The sequence below is a fragment of the Hyaena hyaena genome, unplaced genomic scaffold (assembly GCF_003009895.1).
Source record: "Hyaena hyaena isolate Hyena2069 unplaced genomic scaffold, ASM300989v1 scaffold_72, whole genome shotgun sequence".
Classification (NCBI taxonomy): Eukaryota; Metazoa; Chordata; class Mammalia; order Carnivora; family Hyaenidae; genus Hyaena; species Hyaena hyaena.
Window position 1 is genome coordinate 3,267,956 of NW_024080703.1, and position 16,817 is coordinate 3,284,772.

General features: G+C 46.3%; 1 protein-coding gene across 1 annotated transcript in view; it reads left to right on the plus strand.

The window, feature by feature from the left end:
* DNAJC1 (DnaJ heat shock protein family (Hsp40) member C1) overlaps nt 1-14,508 on the plus strand; it is a 210,995-nt gene extending 196,487 nt beyond the window's left edge. Inside the window, exons 10-12 of the mRNA XM_039233065.1 lie at nt 9,979-10,027; nt 11,224-11,663; nt 14,325-14,508. Coding sequence (XP_039088996.1) covers nt 9,979-10,027; nt 11,224-11,663; nt 14,325-14,390 — 555 coding nt within the window. The 3' untranslated portion in view covers nt 14,391-14,508. The remainder of the gene's footprint in view (nt 1-9,978; nt 10,028-11,223; nt 11,664-14,324) is intronic.
* The last annotated feature ends 2,309 nt before the right edge of the window (nt 14,509-16,817 follow it).

The window sequence follows — 16,817 nt, forward strand, 5'->3', positions numbered from 1 at the left end:
TAAAAAAAAAAAAAAAAAGTCACCTGGATGTTTAAAAAAAAAAAAGAACTACCATATGATTCAGCAATCCCACTTCTGGCTATATATCCAAAGAAAGTAAATCATGATATCGATGAGATAACCATATTCCATGTTCATAGCAGCATTATTCACAATTAGCCAAGATATGGAAACAACCTAAGTGTCTGTCAGATGAGTAGATAATGAAAATGTGATTTTATTATATATGTGTGTACATACGCATACACATACATACATACAGACAGACACACACACACACACACACACACACACACACAGGAATAATATCTAGCCAAAAAATAAAGTCAAACTCCTAGAAACAAATCATAGAAAAGTAGTTGGCTGGGACTAGAGGGCGGGCAAAATAGGGAGAGGTTGGTAAAAGGCTACAAACTTTCAGTTATAAGCTGACTAGGGTCTGAGGATTTAATGTCTAGCATGATGACGACAGTTGCTAACACGGTGGTATATAATTAGAACTTGCTAAGAGAGTAGAACTTAAATGTTCTCACCAAAAAAAAAAAAAGAAACATATGAGGTGATGGATATGGTTAATTAACTCAGTGGGGGAAATTCTTTCACAGTGTGTATAAATATAAAATTATCATGTTGTGCACTTTAAATATCTTACAATTTTGGAACAGTTTTGTCAACTTTACCTAAACAAAACAAAACAGTAAATTCACATCCATGTAATTGAAGCCATCTAGATCCATGGGAGAAAAGTGGATTTAGTGAGGACTGTGCTGACTAAAAGATGATATTACTTTCCTGAGGTAACATGTTATCGTACTCAGGGACACCCTGGCCATTAAGCTTTATATTAGAACATCACTTGTTTAGAAACATCTTTATGTGCTTTGAATCATAAATAATATGCTGAGGAGGCCAAACTTGCCCAGAAGATTTTGTGATTATTGCCATATACATGTTTTCTCTGGAGACAAAAACTGGTGAAGAGAAATTCTCAACAAAAGGGGATCATTTGCATTATCATTGTCATACAACTGTTTAATGATACCAGGAAATATGAACTTGACAAGAGGCTAGGATATTAAAGGAACTGCTTTACCACATAGAATTGGAAAAGTGACCAGTTGTGCTTTGCTTTTTTCTAGTAAGTTCTAAGTTGCCTTTTAAGTGGGAGAAAAATATGGTTCAAAGATAACTGTGGTGACATCCCATTAGTTTCACTGTTAGATGCTAAGGATTTGAAGGACTCAGATTATAGCAGCTATTTGTTTTATGTGGTAGACAGGCCAGATTTTGATATATACTGTATTCAGAATTCTCCATCGGTGCAAGGAGGAACTAACCATGTATGCTCAAACCCACTCATGGATACCTTCTCTGGGAGAAGCCCTCCTAAGGTCAAAGCAAATATGAAACACTGAGCTCAGAAACTTGTCTTCAAAGGAGCCACAATTTGATTTGGCTTGTTTGTAGAGTGATTTCTGCACCAGGGCATTTTGTAAACAGTAGAGCATCTGTCAGCAATTAGTGGTTTCTAACAGCTCTGTGTGGTCAGGTAGAGAGAGGGAGTCCTACAAATACCACTCTGATCCAGAATTACTGGGCTTATCCAGACCTGCTCCCCGAGGAGCAACATCAGAGGCTTAACACAGGGGACAGAGGGGCATAGATATCACTAAAATAATTGAGCCATCCCCTGAACAGACATGCAAATAACAATAACAAGTGTGATTGGAGGTGGGGGGGGTGGGGGTAGAGTAAGGGAAGACCAGTAACTAGAAGTGTTGCCATATATTATCTAACTGTTAAGTTTTCAACAAATACGATGAGCCATGGGGGTGCCTGGCTGGCTCAGTTGCAAAAGTGTGCAACTCTTGATCTTGGGTCATAAGTTCGAGCTCCACATTAGGTGTAGAGATTACCTAAAAATAATAAAAACTGAAAGGGAGAGAAGGAAAGGAAGGGGAAGAGAGAGGGAGGGAGGGAGGGAGGAAAGAAGGAAGGGAGGGAGGGAGGAAAGAAGGGAAGGGAGGGGAGGGGAGGGGAGGGGAGGGGAGGGGAGGAAGGAAGGAAGGAAGGAAGGAAGGAAGGAAGGAAGGAAGGAAGGAAGGAAGGAAAAGAGACAATTCAATAATGATTGGAAGCTTTAATACTCCCAGTTTCAATAGTGAGTAGAACTAGACGGCAGACCAACAAGGAAGACTTGAACAATACAATACCAACTAGACCTGAAAGATCTCTCTAGAACACTTCATTCAGCAAGAGACTATATGTTCTTCTCAAGGATGAATAAAACATTTTCTAGGACAGGCCATATGCTAGGTCAAACAAACCTCAATAAGTTTTTTTTTTTAATTTTTTTTTTATGTTTTATTTATTTCTAGGAGAGAGAGAGAGAGAAAGAGCGTGAGCAGGGTCAGAGAGAGGGTCAGAGAGAGAGGGAGTCACAGACTGAAACAGGCTCCAGGCTCTGAGCTGGCAGTTAGCACAGAGCCCGGCGCGGGGCTCGAATACACGAACCACAAGATCATGACCTAAGCGAAAGTCGGACGCTCAACCGACTAAGCCACCCAGGCACCCCTCAGTAAGTTTAAAAGGATGGAAATAATGCAAAGTAGTTCTGTGATTCCAAAGGAATGAAATTAGAAATAAATTAGCTGGGGGAGGGGGAGTGGGAACATCAAAAAATATGTCAAAATTAAAGAGCGGACTCCTAAATAACCAATGAGTCAAAGAAGAAATTACAAGAAGAATCAAAATTCTTAAACATGAATGAAAATGAAGACCTAAGGCACCAGAGCTTAGGGAATGCAGCTAATGCAGTGCATAGGGGGAAGTGTATACCTTTAAATACCTTGATTAAGAAAGAAGAAAGATCCCAAAGCTACTCTTCTACCTTAAGGCACTGGAAAAATAACAAACTGCACTTAAAACAAGCAGAGGAAAGGAAATAATCAACAGAGCAGAAATTAAATAGAGACTAGAAAATCAATAGAGAAAAGTCAGTGAATTCAAAGTTGATGCTTTGAAAATAGCAATAAAATTAACATTTAGCTAGATTGACCAACGGGGAAGAAAGGACTCAAATTGCTAGAATCAGAAATGAAAAAAAAAAGGACATGACTACCAACCTTATAGAAATAAAAAGGGCTTTGTTAAGGAATACTATGTCAGAAACAAGTATATGCCAAGAAATTAGATCTATAATGCTGTTTTACTTATTGATTTTGAAAGAGAGCGAGCATGAGCAGAAGAGGGACAGAGAGAGAAAGAGAATCTCAAGCAGGATCCACACTGTCAGCACAGAGCCCAATCTGGGGCCGGAACTACAAACTGAGATCATGACCTGAGCAGAAATCAAGAGTCAGATGCTTAACTGACTGAGCCACCCAGGTACCACAGATAGCTATTTTTCTAATAGATATTGATGAAATGGACACATTCCTAGAAAGACAAACTATTAAAACTGAATCAAGAAGAAATAGACAATTGGAATTATAACAAGTATAGAAACTGAACTAGTGATTTAAAAATCTACCTACAAAGAAAAGCCCAGATCCAGAGGGCTTCACCACTAAATTCTACCAAACGTTTAAAGAATACTAGTACTTTACAAAATCTTGTAAAAATAGAAAAGAGTGGGGCGCCTTAGTGGCTCAGTCAGTTGAGCCTCCAGCTTCAGCTCAGGTCATGATCTCACAATCTGTGAGTTTGAGCCCCACGTCAGGCTCTGTACTGACAGCTCAGAGCCTTGAGCCCGCTTTCAGATTCTGTGTCTCCCTCTCTCCCTGCTCCTCCCCTGCTAGTGCGCTCTCTCTCTCTCTCTCTCTCTCTCTCAAAGTAAATAAAAACATTTTAAAAAGAGAGAGAGAATACTTCCCAACTTATCTTATGAAGCCAGTATTCTCCTTATGCCAAACCAGAAAATTACAGGAAAACTATAGGCTAATATTTTTTATGAATATGAATGCAAAAATCCTCAACAAAATACAACAAACTAAATCCAGCAAGTTATAAAAATAATTTCAGGGGCGCCTGGGTGGCTCAGTCGGTTGAGCATATGATTTCGGCTCAGGTCATGATCTCTCAGTTAGTGGGTTCGAGCCCTGCATCGGGCTCTGTGCTGACAGCTCAGAACCTGAAGCCTGTTTCAGATTCTGTGTCTCCCTCTCTCTCTGCCCCTCCCCCACTCGCACTCTCTCTGTCTCTCAAAATAAAATAAAGACATTTAAAAAAAATTTTTTTAAGAAAATAATCATTTGATTCCCTGATCAAACAGGATTTAACTCAAGAATGCAAAGGTGATTCAACAGCTGAAAATCAATCATTAAGGACATTGTATCAGTAGAATAAAAAAACAAATATCACAAAACCATCTCAATAGAAGCATATGACAAAAACCAGCATGCTTGCATGATAAAAACACTCAACAAATTAGGAATAAAAGGGACTACCTCGACCCAATAGTGTCTACTAAAATCCCATAGTTAACATCATGCTTACTGGTGTAAGAGGGGATATTTTCCTGAGAAGATAAGGCAGAAGACAAGGATGACTACTCTCACTACTTCTTTCAACATTGAACTACAGGTCTAGTTGAGGCAGTTAGGCAAGAAAAAGAAATAAGATTGAAAAGGAAGAAGTAGGGGAGCCTGGGTGGCTCAGTCAGTTAAGCGTCCGACTTCGGCTCAGGTCATAATTTCACAGTTCATGGTTTCGAGCTCTGAGCCCGCATCACGTTCTGTGCTGACAGCTAGCTCAGAGCCTGGAGCCTGTCTTCAGATTCTGCGACTCCCTCCCTCTCTGACCCTCCCCTGCTCACACTGTCTCTGTCTCTCTCTCAAAAATAAATAAAACATTAAAAAAAATTTTTTTTAAAGAAAGTAAAAAGATAACCCATAGAAAGGGAGAAAATATTTGCAAATCATTCATCTGATAAAGGGCTTTTATCCAAAATATATAAAGAGCTCTTTACAACTCAATAATAAGAGAAATCGCCCAAATAAAAAATGGAGAAAGGATCTGAATAGACATTCTCCAAAGAAGTTATAAAAACAGCCAGTAAACACATGAAAAAATGTTCAATATCATTAGTCATTAGGGAAATGCAAACCAAAAGCACAAGATACTACTTCACACCCACTAAGATGGCTAGAATCAAAAAGTTGGATAATAACAAATGTTTGCCAAGATGTAGAAAAATCAGAAGCTTCATACACTGCTGGTGTAAATATAAAATGGTGCAGCCATATTGGAAAACAGTATGGCAGTTCCTCAAAAAGTTAAACATAGAGTTACCATATGTCTCCACAGTTTGACTCCTAGGTATATACCCAAGATAAATGAAAACATTTTGCCCAAGCAAAAACTTATACACAAATGTTTATAGCAGCATTATTCATAATAGCCAAAAAGACTGAAACAACACAAATGTTTATCAAGTGATGGATGGATAAACAAAGTGTGGTATATTCATACAGTGGAATATTATTCAGCAAAAAGGAATGAAGTACTGATATATACTACAACTTGGATGAACCTGGAAGACATTATGCTCAGGGAAAGAAGCCAGCCACAAAAATCTGTATATATGATTCCATTCATATGAAAGTCCAGAACAGGAAAATCCATGGAGACAGAAAGTAGATTTGTAGTTGTTTATTGCTTGGTGGGTGATGGGGGAGGGTGAAGGATGATACCTAGAAGGTATAGGTTTCTTTCTAAAGTAATGAAAATGTTCTAAAGTTGGCCATGATGACGGTTATACATATCAATATACTAAAACCATTGAATTGTACACTTCAAGTGGGTAAATTGTATGTGAATTATATCTCAGTTAAGCTATTTTTTTTTTTTAGAAAAAACAAGGGAGATCTTTGTATACTGTTCTATAATAATCTCCAAAATAATCTCCATGTTTTGTTAAATAAGAAAACAAGTCCAAGAAAAAAAAGTCTTTCACATCTTATATGTAGTGGCAGTTACTTGAATCTCTAAGTGTGTTTAGGGCGCCTGGGTGGCTCAATCAGTTAAGCATCTCTTTTTTTTTTAATGTTTTAAATGTTTTTTTATTTATTTCTGAGACAGACCGCGTGAGCAGGGGAGGGGCAGAGAGAGAGGGAGACACAGAATTGGAAGCAGGCTCCAGGCTCTGAGCTAGCTGTCAGCACAGAGCCTGACACAGGGCTCAAACCCATGAATCATGAGATCATGACCTGACCCAAAATCGGAGACTGAGCCACCCAGACACTCCTAAGCATCTGACTCTTGATTTGAGCTCAGGTCATGATCTCACAGGTTCATGAGATCAAACCCCACAGTGGGCTCTGCGCTGAGCATGTGAAGCCTGCTTGGGATTCTCTCTCTCCCTCTCTCTCTGCCCCTCCCCTGCTTGAACTCATGCACTCTCTCTCTCTCTCTCTTTCAAAATAAGCAAGTAAAATTCATAGAACTATGTGACAAAAGAGAAAAAGATAGTTTTGTTGTATGATATTAAAAAATTAAATCTTAAAAAAAAAAAAAAAAACTTGAAAGAGAATAAGGATTGTCAACAGAGTTAGTCACCCTGGTAGTGAACATCAGGGAAGTCTTCAAGAAGAAAGTTACACTTGAGAGTACCTTGAAGGATGGTTTGGCTCTAGAGAAAGAGAGAGATTTAAGGGGAGGTTTGATGAAGAAGGAAAATCATTTCGGGCAACATTAAGGATGGGCAAAAAGTACAAGGTGGGGAAATTTCTGACACTCTGGGGGGAGCATTAATTATTCAGTTCTGCTCAGAGCAAAGCTACCTATAGGAAAGAGAACAGACCACAAATCGTGGGTCGCTTTGCATGTCTGGTTAAGAATTAAACATTATACAATCAGGGATGAGCCATGAAAGGAATCTGATCAAAACTCTGCCTTAGGGGTTTTATCCTATAAAAATTATGAGTAAATAGGAGTCCAGTTAGAAGGCTGTTACATTCATTCAGCCAAGGGAGAACGAGGTACTACGGGAGGTGTGACTGGGGAAAGAAGAGAACAGATGGGGTTGATGTTGTAGAGAACACAGCAGCTGGCTGGGGAGGGAGAAAAAGGTCCAAAACCTGACTCAGGTTGTGAGCCTGGGTGACTGGGAGGGTAGCATCGTCAAGAAAAGGAAGCAAAAGCAGAGAAGTCGGTAAGTTTAGTTTGAGGAACTAGAAAAGCTCTAAATAAGAGATTTAGTGGCTGTTAAAGAGGCAGAGCAGAAGGAGAACATCGCCCATTTCTTCATCGATAAGAGATTTGGATTCTGAAGGCAGTATGTTACAGTGATTGAAAGCAAAGATTTTAGAACCCAACTTGCCTGTGTTCTGCTACCCATTAGCCTTTTAATCTTGGATGTGTTACTTATGCCCTCTGGGCCTCGGATTCTGTAAAATGGAGGTAATAATTATATATCTACCTAACATGGCTGCTGTGAGGAATATTTGTACAGATACATATCTTAGAACAATGTTTGGTACAAAGAAAGCTTATTTATTGTTGTATTAAGTCTTTTTCAACCTGATGATCCACTGTTGCTGTATGGTCAATGCCTGTGATACTTCCATTCCAAGGCAGAGGTCAGGGCTAGAGATACAGGTTAATCATTCCTTTTCTAAAGTATTATTGAACCAGTAGTAAGACATACCAAAGGAGAAAATGGAAAGGACACATGAATGGCAAGGACAGAATGTGGGGGAGCATTATATAGGGTGAGGGGTGGGATGGGCAGTGAAGGAACATTCAGAGAAAGAGAAAGCCAAAAGGAGTAGAAGAGACAGCTAAAGGGAAGATTGTCTTCTGGAGTGGAGGCCACTTGAGCTCAGTGTGAAGAATTATGGGACAGAGCTGTTGGACAGGGAGAAAGTGAAGAGGAAAGCAAAGGAAATTAGGGGCACCTGGGTAGCTCTGTCGGTTAAGTGTCCTCCAGCTCAGGTCATGATCTCAAAGTTTGTGAGTTCGAGCCCCGCATCTGGCTCTGGGCTGACAGCTCAGAGCCTGGAATCTGCCTCCAATTCTGTGTGTGTGTGTCTCTCTCTCTGCCCCTCCTCCACTCACACTCTCTCTCCCTCTCAAAAATAAATGTTAAAAAAAATTTTTTTAAAGAAAAGAAAGGAGGAAATTGATAGATGGAGCATAGTTCTGGGAAAATTCAAGAGGAAGGAAGATAATTTCTTGATTTGGGATAAAAGATAGGAAGGGTATGAAGTGATGTAATCAGAATTTTGAGTTGAGAAAGTAGGAAGGCAAGGAGGCTCATGCTGGAGAACTCCCTTTTTTCTCATATTAATTAAGAAACAAGGTTATCTGGAAAGAGAAAGGAAGGTAGGGAATAAAACCGGAGAGTGTTTCTAAGTAGCTTTAAATATTTTCTCTAATTCTGTCCTTTGTATGAATGAAAAACAAATGATCCATGTCAATTATAATAGGTAGTTTTTACTGAGCCTTTAATATCTGCTCAGTATCCTTCTAAGAGCTTATTTCAAATTTAAAACCTAATAGGCAAATAGTATTACTAGCATTATAATACCTAGTATTAGGTATTATACTACCGAGGATAATGCTTGACATGGAGAAAGGATTGGAAATTGCTCAAGATCACCGAGGTAAGAAGAGGTTGAACCAAGACAAGTCTACCTGAGTTCTTAACAATCATGCTTTCTGAGGTTTTATTTTCAAATCTTATTAAAGCACTGAAACATTGATTCAAGAATATGCATGCATTAATGGGCTGGAGTACAAAGTGTAGAAAAATAGTTCACGTATACAGTGGCACTGATTTTAATACAGTTAACATTTCTTTTTAATTTTTTTAATGTTCATTTATTATTTTGAGAGACAGAGCGTAAGCAGGGGAGGGGCAGAGAGAGAGGGAGACACAAAATCTGAAGCAGGCTTCAGGCTCTGAGCTGTCAGCACAGAGCCCAACGCAGGGCTCAAACTCACGAACCACAAGATCATAACCTGAGCCAAAGTCAGACGCTTAATCGACTGAGCCACCCAGGTGCCCCTAAAGTTAACATTTGAAGTAAGTGGGGAAAGGATGGCTCGATTGATAAATTCATTGGGCAATTAACCATTTTTAATTTTTTAAATTAATTTTGAACCTGTATTTTAAGAAATCACAACAGTGCTTGTCAGTGGCACAGTAGCAATTAACTTAAGGGCAGAAGAGAACTTTCTGGGATAACAGGAATGTTCCATAATTTGATTAGAATTAGAGTGGTTATAGAGATCTTTTTTTCAGTCAAAACCCATTAAATTGTACATTTAAAATCTGTACATTGAATTGTATGTAAATTTTATGTCACTTTCAAAAAGAGAAATCCATATGTAGATCTCCAAGACACTGTTAAATGAAAAAGCAAGGTATAGAAGGAGACATATGATGTGATACCATTTATATAGAGAAAAAAGAAGTAACTGCCCCTGAACACAACTGTTTCTGTGGACTTGCACTCATGTCTGTAAAAAGTCTCATGGGCTTGGGATTAACTTCCCTGCTCTTCTCGTGTTCGTCTTCTATGCTCTTGCGGTTTCTTGAATGCAAAGAAAAGACAGACTTTTATGTTCTAACAATTGGTTATGAGTAAATTTCTCCACCGTTTCTAATACTCATTGGTATAATATTCTCTGTTGAAGGAGGGTATTCTTTTAGCAAACCCTAACTAAAAACCATGACCTGTCTGTATAGTATATTTGAAAAAGCAGCCTAGTGGGATGGTGGTCAGGTGATCCGAGTTCTTGTTCTGACCCTGCACTGATGAGCTGGACATTTTGGAGCCAGCCATTTCATCATTCTGGTCTTCAGTTCCCTTGTTAGGAAACTAAATGAATGGATGGACGAGTGAGGGTCCTTCCAGACCTAAGATTCAGTAAACCCGGATCATTCACAGGGCCCTTACATGAAATGGGTCACCTGACCTACAAAAGATGTGTGGAAAGTAAGATTTTGTTTGCTTTCACATTTTGGAACAGGTGACAACGAAAGCCAAGCAACTGAAGGATTCCGTTACCTGCTCCCCAGGTGAGTTGGCACCCTCTTCATCCCACTGAGCTAAAGCGATCTCTTCAACATAAATCCCTTTTATAAGCGTGGACTTCATAAGTTTAAAAACTATAAAAACCTTGTTCTTTGCTAGTACCGGGTGGAGGGGCAGGCAGGGGGAAGCACTCTCCACGCCGCGCAAACGCACAGTGCACAGCCCCCACCCCACCCCCGCCCCACCCCCGCCCCACGCACACAGAGCTGTCTTTCAGAATGCACCAGCAGCTCCCCGAGCATCTGCATTTCTCAAAACACATTATCCTCCAAGACTCACTGGAATTTTGCTAGAGTCTCCATTCTGTTTACTTGGAACCAGGAAGAAAGTACTTCCCAAAACCTTCCAACTTAAATACAGGCCCCGAAGACAGCAATGTGGGTGAGCAAGCCCAGAGATCTCAAAAAGCCATCCCCGGCAAGGAGTCAACGTGGGGCTCCGCAGGCTCCCGGAAAGAGGGCATTTCCAGATTCCTGTTCTACTAACCCAATTATTTGTTGGCACAGGTAAAGTAGGCAATGAGAGGCTCTTCCTCCAAGACACTCTAAAAAGTGTATTCTGGAAAAGGCAGTGAGTGGGGTGTAGACTGTTGCACAGATAGGGATCTTACTAGAGCATTGGTGGAGGGGGTACAGAGAGACCAGAACAGGAGATGTGTGGTTGGACATTCAGGGCCATCCCTGAGGTGGCACCTGGGAGACCATCTGTTTGCTCTTTACTGTCCAACATGGCGGCACCGGAAGCAGCTGGGAGCCGACGGCACCCCCGCGGCGTCCGTGCCTAGCCTACAACGGTGAGCACCGCATAGGGTTTGGCAGATTATTTCAGCTTCACTAACGAAATGAATAACGGTTCTGGGTCACAGAGAACAACCTTCCTCACCTAAAAAGTGGCAGCGAGCCACTTTGCATTCTTTGGTCACAACCTGATTCTGTAGGTGACTCACAGTCCCTCGGTGTGTTCGAAGGGCAGAGACTTGGAATCAGACAGAACGGGATTCAAATCCCACCTCCGCTGCTTTCTGAGACTGATTTTTGCCGTCTGTAGAATTAGGATAATGATACCTATCTTTCTAGAATAGCGTGAACGTTAAGCGAATTAATACATGCCCAGCGCCTCCCACACCGCCTGCGCTGACCTCGCCGTCCCACCGTGTGGTAAAATGTGTCCTTCCTCGCAGGAATGGTCAGACTGTCGGAACTCAAGTCAACGGCCCAGAGCCCGCGGCCCGCCAAGGCCCGCGCCGCCTTGCCCGATGGCGTCATCACGCAGCGGGAGGAGGCGCGGCCGGCCGGCGGCGAGGACGGCGGCGAGGACGAGCGGGAGGACGGCGCGCCCGAGAGCCGGCCGCGGAGGCGGAGACCCGCCCGGCCGCCCGCGCCCGCGCCCAGGGCCGAGCCGGAGGAGCCGTTCAGAGGGAAGCGGCAGAAGGACTTCGAGGTTTCGGAGCACAGCGGATCCAGCGACGAGGAGGGCCAGAAGAGAGAGAGAACTCGCGCTGCCGACGAGCCATGGACTCAGAGTCAACAGAAACTTCTGGAATTAGCGTTACAGCAGTACCCAAAGGGAGCCTCTGAGCGCTGGGACAAAATAGCCAAATGTGTCCCGTCTAAGAGTAAGGTGGGTGAGGCGGGGAAGGAACGAGCCCTGTGTGGCCTCTGCCTAATTCTGCCCCTTACACACCCCCCTGTCTGCAGCTGTCGGCGTCACCTTCCAGGGCGTTCTCCTGAGCGCGCGTGAACCCGTGCTCGGGGTTCCTTAGTGTGTATACATGAGGCCAAGATTCCAAGGTGACCGTACAGACCAGTTGATTGTTCTCAGAGAAAGTTCCATGATAGAACGTAAATTTCACCCACGACAAGCCTGCCAACCTTCCGGAGCATTTGCTCCAGTCTGACAGTTTGAGAGGAACACGGCGGGGTGTGGGGGGGTCCTGGGCCGCACCCCTCACCCTCGCACCCTCGTCCCCGGGGCTGCGGCAGACCCTCCTTCTCCGGCAGACCCTCCTTCTCCCTCGATGGGACTTTGCCCGAGGGCGAGGGTGTGGCGGCCTGTGCCGGGGTCCACAATGCATGTCACTCCGGACTCAGCAGTCGCACCGGGCGCGAGAGGCTCTGGGAGGGGGGGCGCAGGCGGGGCCCGGGCAGGGGTGACGTTTAGGGTTCAACCCACCCTGCAGCCTTGACTGTACTTTAACTCGTTGCCCGGCCTTCAGCTCTCATTACCCGCTTAAATGCACCCGCAGATAGTTCTCAGCTGGGCGGGCAGAGGGGTGCCCGGCGGAGGGCCAGCGCCCACCCCAGCCTTGCCTGCCGGCCGCGGTCACCCGGGAGCGCAGCGGGTGGGCCGTCCCCCGTCTCCTGGGTTTCTTCCCTGTTCGCTGTCCTCCGGGTCCGAGGCACCAGGAACCCGGGGAGAGCAGGAGGAGCGGTCTCTTCCGCCTTCTGTGCCCGTCACTCCGTAGCCTCTGGGCACATTGATGTTCATTTGCATTCTTTTTTTTTTTTTTAATTGAAATTCTGTGTTGGAAAATCTAGCTTGTGGCCATGAGTGGCCCCGTGCGCGCAGGTCTAGTTATCTATCACCTACTTTAAGATGGAGTTGAGAATTCCCGGGGAGAAAAATAAGCCATTAGCAGTTGGTCTATTTGAGAACCGCAGAGCCCCCAGCCTCTCCAGCCGGTTTGCCAGAAGTAATTATTTCCCCTGAATTTCTCTAGCATCTGTCAGGACACAGGCATCTACATGTGTGATGAATTGACACTGGCTTAAAATGAAGGAGCTGGAACCGTGGATTCCTAAGGACAGAACATTCAGAAACTCATTGCCTCGGGGCTTGGAAACCCTCCTGTTTGAACCAGAAATGAGCAGCACTTTTATTGTCCTGCAAGTGTTCCCTTTAAGCCTTGACATTAGAGCCAGGGCCCGGAGAGGTCGCCTGCTAGGGAGCCAGTCCCTGTAAGTGGCCTGTAGGCCACGGGAGGTGCTGGGCCTGAAGAAGGGGACTTTGCCCAAGGCGTTCTGGGTCCTGTGGTCCCCGGTGCAGTCCCGGAGGGGCCCCGGGGGGGGGGGGTGCACACCTGTTAAGAAAAGGCTGACATTTTTAAAGACTGACCCTATGCAAGTATATGGCCGGGGACCCAGATGGGCACTTGCTAGAAGCAGCTCGCCCGGCACTCGGGAGCTAGAATCCCAGCAAGGGCGTGAACTCCTGGTCCCTCGCTGCTAAAAGCACCCCCAGGGAGCAGCAGCCATTTTGCACGAGGCCCTGAGTTAGTGACGGCCTCCGATGCCACGGAGGGGAATTTTTTTTTTTTTTTTTTTTTTTTTTTTTCCAAAAGCAGGAATGGACTCTGGAAAGTACCTCGTGAAGGACAGGAGAGTGAGGAGGCCCGTCCCCGGCTCTCCTGACTCCTGCCCCCAGCCTGAANCTATGCAAGTATATGGCCGGGGACCCAGATGGGCACTTGCTAGAAGCAGCTCGCCCGGCACTCGGGAGCTAGAATCCCAGCAAGGGCGTGAACTCAATTAGGTCTATGGATCGTAGACCCCCCAGGAAAATGCAACCATTTTGCACGAGGCCCTGAGTTAGTGACGGCCTCCGATGCCACGGGGGGGGATTTTTTTTTTTTTTTTTTTTTTTTTTACCAAAAGCAGGAATGGACTCTGGAAAGTACCTCGTGAAGGACAGGAGAGTGAGGAGGCCCGTCCCCGGCTCTCCTGACTCCTGCCCCCAGCCTGAAGGTGACGGCAGGATCTGGGGGGGGCCGGGGCCTCGGAGCGAGAGTCCGGCACACTCCCTGCTGGGGTCCCGGAGGCTGGGCCGACGGGGCCAGTGCCCCGCGCGAGGGTCCCAACAGCCCCTGCAGGAGAGGCAAACCCAGATGAGAATCACATGGTGGGCGCCTGGCCTCGCGTTGTCCAGTTGGTCCGAAGGGACGTGTGATGACCTGGTGAAATGTCAAAACTGATCATTCTCTTCAGCAAGTTGAAAGGCATAACCATGGGCGCCTCACACACGCCAGCCAGCGGCCCCTCACCCCCGCTGCACCGCAGTAGGACTTCCGCTGGCCTCGGGGCACGGGGCGGCGTGTGGGCCGCGGGGCGTGTGGGCCGCGGGAATCATCCAGCCGGTCGCAGGCAGGCTGTGTGCGGAGTGGATGCTCACGAGGCCACCGCCCTCGCACAGGCCACAGCCGCACAGGCCACGGCGGGCTTAAGCCCACGAAGTCACGCTGGATTGTGGAAATGACTGTCTCACCTCTCTTTTCTCTTCCTACAGGAAGACTGTATCGCTAGATACAAGTTGCTGGTTGAACTGGTCCAAAAGAAAAAAGCTAAAAGCTGAATATTCTGGAAGATGATGTTCACCTTCATTTTCCAAAAAGATTATTTTAAAAGTCTTATGCAGAAATTTGCATTTTGTACCTCAACCTTTCTATACGTCATGTGCCTTAGTAAAAAAAAAAAAAAAAAAAAAAATTAAAAAATTTTTAAAAATGTTGTGCTATAGTGTTTAAACAAAGACTATGTTAAAGGAGAAAAAAAAGATTTGGGTATTTTACCAATAATTTTCCCTCTCATCATTGCAAAGTTATTTCCCTGTGAACGGACTGAATAGTGCTGACGGTTGGCAAATACAGGCTTTTGAAGGAACATATGAGCCAACTGACGTAAGAATTAAAACAATGTGCTTTGGGGCACCTAGGTGGCTCAGGTCGTGATCGAGTGGCTCAGGGTTGTGGGATCAAGTCCCACATCGGGCTCTGCGAGGAGAGTGGAGCCTGCTTACAGCTCACAGTCCCTCTTCCCCCCCCTCCCCCCTAAAAAAAACGAACTGTCTTTCTGTGCCGGAAGAGCACAGCAGTTAAGGAGCTCATTGGCAGGAGGAGGCCGGCGCTGGGGGGAAAGAGGCAGCTCACTTCTGCGCTGGCTGGCTAAGAGCGTGCGGTTATCCCAATCAGATGCATCTCGAAGGAAACCCAGTGTGAATGAACACGGGCACAAGGTGATAAAGGCAGTCTGCCCCACGCTGGGGTTCAGTAGGCGCGTTCCCTGCCCACCCGGCTTCCCAGGGGCATGCGGGAGGGGCGGTGGGGACCGGTGCGGCTGGGGCCTGCTGCCAACACCCAAAGTCACCGGTCTGTGCCAGTTCCCACTGCACCCGCCGTCCCTGTCCGCTGGACACTCCCCCCTAAAGCTTCTGTCATCGGCTCAGGGCTCGGCCGCGGTTTGCTAAGTGCCAACTGCCTGCACCCTGAAACCGTTAAGATCACCGGGACACATTTAAGGACAGTGACTCGGAAAATATCTATGAAGAGATCACTTTAAGGACTGAAATAAGATTCGTTTCCTGGAGAAAGTTTGGAGGCAGCAGCCCCACCGGCCCCTAACCGTTCATCCACCGTGGAGGATGCGCCCCCAGGTGAGCCCTGAGCCCGTTCCCTCCCCCCACCATCACACTCTCTCAGCACTGCTCCCCAGGGAGGACACTGGGGGCCACAGCCACCTTCGAGAACCTCAAAAGGAACAATTGAAATGTAAAAAAAACAGAGCAGATTACCAACTAACTGGCTCCAGAACATCGGTTTTCACACATTAAGTCCCACCCAGCCCCCTCCCAGTCAGGGAGGGAGGGCAGGCCGGCACACTGCTGTGTCCTGGGCCAGGGGACAGAGGGCTCCGAGAGGGCAGGGAGCGGGTGCCCTCACTGTCTCGTCACAGCTGTGCCCGCCACCCCTCCTGACAGCACACCGAGTCCCGCCGCCACCAGCTGCTCCCCCAGAGCCGGTTCCTGAGGCCGGTGGGGCCGTCACCGCATTTGCCGCGGCCCACCTCCTCGTTCATCCAGGGGTCTGAGCGAGTAAAACGTGCACGGAGGGAAACAAAGGAAAGAGCGAGGCTGGCCTGGCTCCATCCTGGGCCCGAGACCCACTCGCCTGAGTCCAGCTTCAGGCCTGGCTTTCAAGCAGCGCCATGGCCCAGCCTGTCCAGTCTGTGGTTCTGTGAGCGTCCTTCCGTGAAAGCACGCTTCTCACTTGCAGTACTTGGGGTCCCTGTCACACAAACCCCCAGACCGCATGCCGTGTCCTGGGCCCCCAGGGCGGGGGGAACGCACAGGGCTCCAAAGATGCCCGATGATAGTACAACCGAAATATAATTGCCTCCTGTGCCCACCAGCCTCATCTTTTCTGGACTCAAGAAAATAAGGCTTTAGCATGGCTTTCTACGCATGACTGTTCTGCCTACTAACTTCTCTAGAAGGAAGTCAGGGGCGCCGGGTGGCTCAGCTGGTTAAGCGTCCAAGTCTTGATTTCAGCTCAGGTCATGACCTCATGGTTGCGGAGTTCGAGCTCCTGCATCGGCGTGGAGCCTGCTTGGGATTCTTTCTCTCTCTCTCTCTCTCAGAAGAAATAAACTTAAAAAAAAAAAAGTCAGAAGGAGCCCTTTCTTCAGGAGACTCCGGAAGCCGTCAGGCTGTGTGGAAGCCGGTGGACCAGTGGGCGGGCCAGAGGCTCGGCCACACACGGGAGACCCAGGGGGAGCAGTCTGAACAAGGTCACGGCCCAGAAAACCAGGGAGCCTCCAAGAGGAACGCGGGGGAAAGCACTCGGGGCAACACGAGCTGGCGGCCCCTTCCTCACTGCCTTCTCCAGGCCGGGCCCCCAGAGAAGCGCCCCCCCTTCAGGGCCGCCTGGGGCAGCCTCAGCTGTTGTAGCTCCAAGGCCAGTCTGTGTGGCACCAGGCGCCTCGGTTCACCTCTTCGTCTCCTTCC